At 44.1% G+C, this 9,788-nt stretch overlaps 1 protein-coding gene across 2 annotated transcripts in view; it reads right to left on the reverse strand.

The window, feature by feature from the left end:
- The window catches only part of ZNF280C (zinc finger protein 280C), a 66,667-nt gene that overhangs the window by 44,671 nt on the left and 12,208 nt on the right, over nucleotides 1-9,788 (reverse strand). For both annotated transcript variants that reach the window (XM_032757606.2, XM_032757607.2), the window contains exon 3: nucleotides 304-450. In XM_032757606.2, coding sequence (XP_032613497.1) covers nucleotides 304-450 — 147 coding nt within the window. The remainder of the gene's footprint in view (nucleotides 1-303; nucleotides 451-9,788) is intronic.

The following is a 9,788-nucleotide window of genomic DNA, read 5'->3' on the forward strand; positions in this document are numbered from 1 at the left end:
TTAAAAATTATGATTTCCAATCTCAGAAGGCTTACAATGCTGTTCAGGTCATCTTAACCCTCAATTAACTTAGTTATTTCTTTTTGCTCACATCTGATATTTTAACCTCTCACCTCCTTACTCTAGTCCCCAACTACATTCCCGCTTTGATTCTCACAAGTTCTTACTGACCTTTACTCTCCCTCTTACCTCTAACTCCTTACAGAAGAACAACAGTATCAAGGACAGATAAGATATCTCATATATTTTCCATGAGAAACAACCATCTTATGAAACGTTACTTCACTGAAAGTAAATGCTTACTTGAAATGGCTGGTTTTGAACTCGATATCTCTCCAACAAAGATCAGTTCATCGTCATCCTCATCCTGAGTTTCTTCTACTTTCTTCTGCCATGGCTCTAGCTCTTCTTCTTCACATTCCATAAAGAGTTCTGCCATTTTTGAAATGTCTAATTTTCAAAAGGAGAGAAGCAAACTTTATTTTCAAAGACAAAAATATTTTTTGTGCAATACATAGTATGATATTTAAGATGCACTTTAATAATCCTAATAGCAATTACTGACTTGATATTTGTTTGTTTTTGAGATAGAGTTTTGCTCGTTGCCCAGGCGTGATCTCGGCTCATTGCAACCTCCGCCTCCTGAGTTCGAATGATTCTCCTGCCTCAGCCTTCCAAGTAGCTGGGATTACAGGCGCCCACCGCTACGCCCAGTTAATTTTTGTATTTTTAGTAGGGATGGGTTTCACCATGTTGACCAGGCTGGTCTCGAACTCCTGACCTCAAGTGATCCACCTGCTTCGGCCTCCCAAAGTGTTAGGATTACAGGCGTGAGCCACCATGCCCAGCCTACTGACTTGATTCTCGTGCCTCAGCCTCCTGAGGCACTGGGACTACAGGCTAGACTCCTGAGGTAGCTGGGACTACAGGCACGGTCTACAGTGGACCCTCCCCTACCCTGAGCGGCCATCTCCGCCTTGTAATCAGTACATGGTAGCAAAAGAAATGAGCTCAGAACTAAATCTCTAAGATCTAAACCAGTTAAACTTGGCTAGACAGATAGATAATGAAGGATAGTAGTCATTTACAGTGGCCAATACACTTTAGGATCAAATCCAAAGTGAGTTTTAGTTATAGGACTAGGATGATTATATCTACAAAAAAGATTGTAGCTATTATCTGAAAAAAAAAAATCCACTTGTATAAACAAGGGAGATAAACTAAGAATAAGAGAAAATACATAGGAGATATACTAGAAAAACGGAACCAGATTCAGGTATATCAGGCACAGGGCAAAGCAGGGATGAGATACGAGACTGAAAATAGGGAAATTAAGTGAAACTTAATTCCATTCCAGGACAGATTAGACATTTCTCATTTGAAGAAACTAAGTAAAAAAATATACTGTGAATATCGCCAGCCTACAAGTTCTGACCAAAATCAGATCTCCTGGGAAGCATTTTAGTGCCTCACTCTTGTCCAAATATGGGTGGACAACCAATGCGTACCAGAAAATTGAGGAAAATCTTCAACGTGAAACACCAAAGCAATAAAACAGATTAAAGGATTTTAAAGAAAACCGACAGCTAGGCAGGATGGCAGACTAGATACAGCCAGGTGGAACAGCTGCCACCGAGGGACTGGGACACTGGTGCACTCCTAACAGATCTTCAAAGGGGAGGCGCTGAGTGGGCTGAGGGAAGACGCAGAAGCTGGAATGAAGCGGGAGGAAACTGGGAAGCCTGTATGGGGCTACTGTGCACCGGGATTGGTTCCTGGCCCCCAATGACTCCAGGGGAATGGGTGAGTTGAACTGGCAAAGAGCAACTCACTCTTGCCATGGACCTCTGGGAATCCCGGCAGGAGAAGACCCTTTGATCACCACGGACACTTTAGCTGGCAGGGAGAGCTGCTTAGAGAAGTGGTAGAGGCAGCATGCGAGCCGGTGTAGAGCCCAGACGGTTTGTTGCAGGAGCATCTGTATTCGAGCACAGCCTGGGATGCCCATCCCCCTAGGCTCTGCTTGTTTCCATAGGAGACTGTAGCACTAGCGGAACTGTCAGACCTGAACTCTGCAGGGTGGTCTTGCCCATCTGACCTGAGCACTCTTTGGTCTGCTGTCCTCTCCTGGAGCCCCAGCCTGCCCATTCCCTCTTGCAGTACAGCCTAGAGTGCCCTGATGGCCCGCATCATAGCTCCTGAGCTGGCCGACCAGGCTTGACCAGCGGAGAGCTCCAGCAGGGTTGCCCCTGTGGCCATGCACCGGCCCACCTGCTCATTCTCCCCACTCCAGCTTACCCTGGGTCCATGGCCACCCTTCACATCACTTTGCCAGTCAGTGCGTATGTGCGCAGGTGGATCTTGCCTTCCCTGCCCCATAAGCACACGTGTATGTGCACCCTGCCCTGCCTGCTGCCAGTGGGAGTGCACTCTGCCCACCCTCCTCTGCCATACTACCATTGTAGTCGGAGCCTTGGTGAGCACAGAGCCCGCAAACCCTGTGCTCACCAGCACCCTGCCCCTGAGCCACCACTGCCACTAGAATGTAACTACGCACAGAGAACAGTGGACCCTCCCCCACCCTGAGCAGCCATCTCTGCCTGTATCAACATATACAAAGAGTGCATACAGTCCTGCAACGGCCAGTGCCCCATCCCCATGCTAATGCCACCACAGCATGACCATACACACAGTTGCCAGCTGGGGCCCCTGCACCCCTGAGCCATGCTGCCTCTGCCGCTTCTGCAAAAGCCCACGCAGAAGCCACTAGCACCCTGCAGCAGGTGATGAGTGTGCACTCTGCTGTGCTGCTGCTGCCATTGGCATGTGTGAACAAGAATGGGCCCTGCTGTCACTGCCCTACAAAACAGTTTGGCTGGCACCACTCATTGGCGTGCTGGGACAAGAGGTCCACGAGCACCTCAGTCCCCCTAGCACAGTGGGTTCCTAACCTTGAGAAGCCAGAGAAAAAAGCAGAGGCCCAATATCAGTCCTGCAAAATTAAGCGCATGCACTCCAGGAGTTGTAAGCTGAGCCTTGGCCCCCTAAAATTTTCTAGAAATGAAGCCAGTTGACTGAATCTACCTTATACCACAATCAAACCCTTAAGGTAATCAGGTAGGATAGAAGGAAAAAAAAATCCAAGGGACAGTGACTTCAAAGACTGAAGGAACGTCAGCCCACAAAGAAGAGAAAGAACCAGCAAAAGAACTGACAACTCAAAAAGCCAGAGTGCCTTCTTTCCTCCAAACAACTTCACTAGCTCTCCCACAAGGGTTCTGAAGGGGGCTGAGATGGCTGAAAGGACAGAAAAAAGAATTCAGAATATGAACAGGAATAAAGGTCACCGAGATGCAGGAGTACACTGAAACCTAATCCAAGGAAGCTAAGAATCATAGTAAAACAATACAGGAGCTGACAGACAAAATAGCCAGTATAGAAAAGAACGTAACTGACCTGATAGAGCTGAAAAACATACAAGAATTTCAAAATGCAATCACAAGTATTAATAGCAGAATAGAACAAGCAGAGGAAAGAATCTCAGAGCTTGAAGACTGGCTTTCTAAGATAGCCAAAAAAATATAGAGAAAAAAGAATGAAAAGGAACAAACAAGACTTCTGAGAAATATGGGATTATGTAAAAAGACCACTAAACACCCACATCAAAAAGACAGATCTCGATTTAACATCCTACCATGACAACAAAAAGAACTAGAGAACCAAGAGCAAACCAATCCCAAAGCTAAGAGAGAAGACAAGAAATGTCCAAAATCAGAGCTGAACTGAAGGAGACTGAGACAAGAAAAACCATTCAAAAGATCAGTGAATCAGGGAGTTGTTTTTTTTGAAAAAAATTAATAAAATAGGCCACTAGCTAGACTAATACAGAAGAGAGAAGATCCAAATAAACACAGTAAGAAACAACAAAGGAGATACTACAACTGAACCCAGAAAAATACAAATAAACATCAGACAATATTATGAACACCTCTATGCACACCAACTAGAAAATCCAGAAAAAATGAGTAAATTTTGGGACACATTCACTCTCCCCAGACTGAACCAGAAATAAACTGAAACCCTGAATAGAATAATAACGAGCTCTGAAATTGAACCAGTAAAAAGAGCCTACCAATCAAAAAAAGGTGAGGACCAGATGGATTCACACTTGAATTCTACAAGATGTACAAAGCAGAGTTGGTACTATTCCTATTGAAAGTCCTTCCTAACTCATTCTATGAGGCCAGCATTGTCCTGATAACAAAACCCGGAAGAGATACAACAAAAAAATAAAACTTGGCTGGATGCAGTGGCTCACACCAGTAATTCCAACATTTTGGAAGGCAGAGGTGGGCGGTTAACTTGAGGCCAGGAGTTCGAGACAGGCCTGGATAACATGGTGAAACCCCTATCTCTACTAAAATACAAAATTAGCCAGGGTGATGGTGAACGCCTGTAATCCCAGCTACTTGGGAGTCAGAGGCAGAAGATTTACTTGAACCCAAGAGGCAGAGGTTGCAATGAGGTGAGATCGCACCACTGTACTCCAGCCTGTGCGACAGAGTAAGACTGAGTCTCAAAATAAATAAATAAATAAATAAATAAAGAAAGAAAGAAAGAACAGCTTAGCCAGGCATGACGGCAAGTACTTCCGTCCCAGCTACTCAGAAGGCTGAGGTGGGAGAATCACCTGAGCCCCAGGAGATTGGGGATGCAGTGAGCCATGATGGCACCACTGTACTCCAGTCTAGGCAAACAGAGTAAGGACCTGTCTCAAAAAAAAAAAAAAAAGAAAAAAGAAAGAAAGAATAAAGACCAGCAATATTACACAACATTTCCCTCTGATTCACCCTTTCTTTCTCAGGAAGAATCCACCAAAACGAGACTTAAGAAGGAGGACAAATGCAGGATGCAGAAAATCTGACATTCGGCACAATACAAAAACAAAAGAAAATCCCAGGACAACAGCTGTGCAGTAGGCCTACAGAGCAAACAGCCAGAGGAGCGCAGGAGAATACCACTTCCAGGAGACCGGCCAATCTTCCAAAATATTAAGCATTAAATTGTTAGGTAACCTGACAAGTTTCACAGTGTAAGAAAAGTGAATTAAGAGGCCATGGGGCCGGGTGCGGTGGTGGTGCATGCCTGTAGTCCCAGCTACCCAGAAGGCTAAAGAATGAGAATCTCTGGAACCCGGAAAGGGGGAGTGCAGTGAGCCGAGATTGAAACACTGCCCTCCAGCCTGGGAGGCAGCGCTAGACTTCGTCTGAAAAAACAAAAACAAAAACAAAAACAAAAACAGGGGTGACAGAAGGAGCCAGGCGCAGGGTCTCACGACCTTAATCCCAGCACTCTGGGAGGCCGGGGTGGGTGGATCACTTGGTGCCAGGAGTTCAAGACCGGCCTGGCCAACATGGCGAAACCCTGTCTCTACTAAAAACACAAAAATTAGCCAGGCATGATGGCGCACACCTGTAAGCCCAACTATTTGGGAGGCTGGGGCAGGGGAATCGCTTGAACCCAAGAGGTGGAGGTTGCAGTGAGCTGAGATCATGCCACTGTACTACAGCCTGGGTGGAAGAATGAGATGCTATCTCAGAAAAAAATGAAAAACAAAAAAACGAAAAAACCAATAATCAAAAAACCAAAAAGCTTTCATGCCAACATCTTTGATGAACATAGATGCAAAAATCCTCAACAAAATATTGGCAAACCGAATACAGCAGCACATCAAAAAGCTTATCTACCACTATCCTGTAGGCGTTATCCCTGGGATGCAGGGTTCATTCAACACATGGAAATCAATAAATGTGATTCATCACATAAACAGAACTAAGGACGAAAACTATCTGATTATCTCAATAGACGCAGTAAAGCCTATCAATAAAATTCAACACCCTTTCGTGTTAAAAATACTCAATAAATGGTCAGACGTGGCGGCTCAGGCCTGTAATCCCAGCATTTTTGGAGGCCGAGGCAGGCAGATCACGAGGTCAAGAGATCAAGACCATCCTGACCAATATGGTGAAACCCCGCCTCTACTAAAAATACAAAAATTAACAGGGTGTGGTGGCGTGCACCTGCAGTCCCAGCTACTTGGGAGGCTGAGGCAGGAGAATGGCTTGAACCCAGGAGGCGGAGGTTACAGTGAGCCAAGATCCTGCCACTGCACTCCAGCCTGGCGACAGAGTGAGACTCTGTCTCAAAAAAAAAAAAAATTCTCAATAAACTAAGTATTGAAGGAACATACCTTAAAATAATAAGGGCCATCTATGACAAACCCACAGGCAACATCATAAGGAATGGGCACAAGCTGGAAGCATTCCCCTGGAAAACCAGCACAAGACAAGGATGCTCTCTCTCACCATTCCTATTCAACACAGTATTGGAAGTCCTGACCAGAGCAATCAGGCAAGAGAAATAGACGACATCCAAATAGGAAGAGAGGGAGTCAAACTATCCCTGTTTGCAGACAGCATGAGCCAATATCTAGAAAACCCCACAGTCTCAGCCCAAAAGTGCCTTAAGCTGATAAACTTCAGCAAAGTCTCGGGATACAAAATCAACGTACAAAAATCACTGGCATTCCTATACACCAACAACAGTCAAGCCAAGTGCCAAATCAGGAACACAATCCCATTCACAACAGCTACAAAAAGAATAAAATACCTAGGAATAGAGCTAACCCGGGAAGTTAAAGATCTCTTCAATGTAAATTACAAAACACTGCTGAAAGAAATCAGAGATGACACAAACACATGGAAAAACATTCTATGCTCATGAACTGGAAGAATGAATATCGTTAAATGGCATACTGCCCAAAGCAATTTATAAATTCAATGATATGCCTATCAAACTACCAATGACATTCTTCACAGAACAAGAAAAAGCTATTTTCAAGTTCATATGGAACCAAAAAAGGCCTGGATAGCCAAGGCAAACCTAAGCACAAAGAACAAAGATGAAGGCATCATGCTACCTGCCTTCAAACGGTACAGGGCTACAATAACCAAAACAACATGGTCCTGGTACAAAAACACATATATAAACCAATGGAACAGAATAGAGAGCCCAGAAATAAGGCCACACACCTACAACCATCTGACATTCGACAAAGCTGACGAAAACACACAATGGGGAAAGGACTCCCTATTCAATAAATGGTGCCAGGATAACTGGCTAGCCATATGCAAGAGACTGAAACTGGACCCCTTCCTTACACCATACACAAAAATCAACTCAAGATGGATCAAAGACTTCAATGTAAAACCCAAAACTATAAAAACCCTGGAAGACAACCTAGGCAATACCATTCTGGACATAGGAATGGCCAAAGACTTCATGACAAAGACGTCAAAGGCAATTACAACAAAAGCCAAAATTGACAAATGGGCTCTAATTAAATGAAACTATAGACAGAGCAAAAGAAACTAGAGACAGAGTAAACAGACAACCTACAGACAGGAGAAAAAGTTTGCAAATCATGCATCTGACAAAGGGCTAATATCCAGCATATATAAGGAACTCAAACAAATTTACAAGAAAAAAGCAAACAACCCCATTGAAAAGTTGGCAGTGGATGTGAACAGATGCTTATCAGAAGAAGACACACATGCAGCCAACAAGCATATGATAAAAAGCACAACATCACTGATCATTAGAGAAATGCAAATCAAAACCACACTGAGATATAATCTCTCACTGTCAGAATGGCTATTCAAAAGTTAAAAAAATAGCAGATGCTGGGGAGGTTGCAGAGAAAAAGGAACACTTATACACTGTTGGTGGGAGTGTAAATTAGTTCAACCACTGTGGAAGACAGTGTGGTGATTCCTCAAAGAGCTAAAAACAGACCTATCATTAGACCCAGCAATTCTATTACTAGGTATATACCCAAAGGAATGTAAACTGTTCTATCATAAAGACACATGTATACATATGTTCACTGCAGCACTATTCACAGGAGCAAAGACATGGAATCGACCCAAATGCCCATCAATGGTAGACTGGATGAAGAAAATGTGGTACATATACACCATGGAGAACTTTGCAGCCATAAAAAAGAGCAAGGTCATGTCCTTTGCAGGAACATGGATGGAGCTGGAGACCAGTATCCTTAGCAAACTAATGCAGGAACAGAAAACCTAATACCACATGTTCTCACTTATAAGTGGGAGCTAAATGATGAGAACACATGGACATATAGAGGGGAACAACAGACACTGAGGGCCTACTTGAGGGTGGAGGGTGGGAGGAGGGAGAGGATCAGGAAAAATAACTCATGCGTATTAGGCTTAATATCTGAGTGATGAATAACCTATACAACAAACCCCCAAGACATGAGTGTACCCATAACAAACGTGCACATGTATCCCTGAACTTAAAATAAAAGTTAAAAAAAGACACAGATAATACAGAGAACAAGAGACAGTAACAGGATATAATAAACATCTTTAGACAGATAAGACAACGATATTATATAAAGACAGCCAAAATTCAGTAAAAAAAAAAAAAAGTCAATGTCAAAGTTGAGTAAATGTGAAACCAAAAGACAAAAAACACATATATTAAACACAGAAAACAAGATTGGTAGACAAATCAATTTCAAAGGTATAAAATGCACCTAACAAAAGCTCCAGGAAAAAAAAGAGAGAGAAAAAGGAGAGGAGAAGTAATCAAAGGAAAATACAAGAAAAATTCCTAGTTCTCATGGATATAAATCTACAGAATGAAAGGGCCCACCAGCAGCCAGCACAATGATCAAGAATAAAAACTACACTAGCGGGACATATGAAATTTCAGAATATTGGAAATTGCCAGGTGGCTGAGTGCGGTGGCCCAGGCCTGTAATCCCAGCACTTTGGGAGGCCAAGGCAGGTGGATCACTTGAGGCCAGGAGTTCGAGACCAGCCCGGACAACATGGTGAGACCCTGTCCCTACTAAAAATACAAAGATTAGCTGGGCATGGTGGTGCGCACCTGTAATTCTAGCTGCTTGGGAGGCAGAGGCACAAGAATCGCCTCAACCCGGGAGCCGGTGGTTGCAGTGAGCCGAGATTGGGCCCTGCCACTGCAGTCTAGCCTGGGTGATGGAGAGTCTCACTCAAACAAACAAACAAGAATAAAGAACAGCTTAGGCATGGTGGTGCGCACTCTAGTCCCAGTTACTCAGAAAGCTGAGGTGGGAGAATCACCTGAGCCCCAGGAGGTGGGGGCTGCAGTGAGCCATGAAGGTGCCACTGCACTCCCATCTAGGCAACAGAGTAAGGGCGTATCTCCAAAAAAAATAAGAATAAGAATAAAGACCAGCAATATTATACAACATTTCCCTCTCATTCCCCCTTTCTTAGTAGGAATCCACCAAAACAAGACTTAAGAAGGAGAATGACACAGGATGCAGAAAATCTGACATTCAGCACAATACAAAAACAAAAGGAAGTCCCAGGACAAGAGCTGTGCAGTAGGCCTACAGAGCAACAAGCCAGAGTAGTGCAGGAGAATACCACTCCCAGGAAGCTGCCAATCCCCCTAAATATTATTAAAATATTAAACATTAAATTGTTAGATTACCTGACAAGTTTCAGTATAGGAAAAGTGAATTAAGAGGCCACGGGGCTGGGCGCGGTGGTGGTGCACGCCTGTATTCCCAGCTACACAGGAGGCGGAGGCATGAGAATCGCTGGAACCCGGGAGTGGGAGGTGCAGTGAGCCAAGACTGTGCCACTGCACTCCAGTCTGGGAGACTTCATCTCAAGAAAAAAAAGGGACAAGGAAGTGGGGGGGGGGGG

Source organism: Hylobates moloch, unplaced genomic scaffold (assembly GCF_009828535.3).
Source record: "Hylobates moloch isolate HMO894 unplaced genomic scaffold, HMol_V3 SCAFFOLD_7, whole genome shotgun sequence".
NCBI lineage: Eukaryota > Metazoa > Chordata > Mammalia > Primates > Hylobatidae > Hylobates > Hylobates moloch.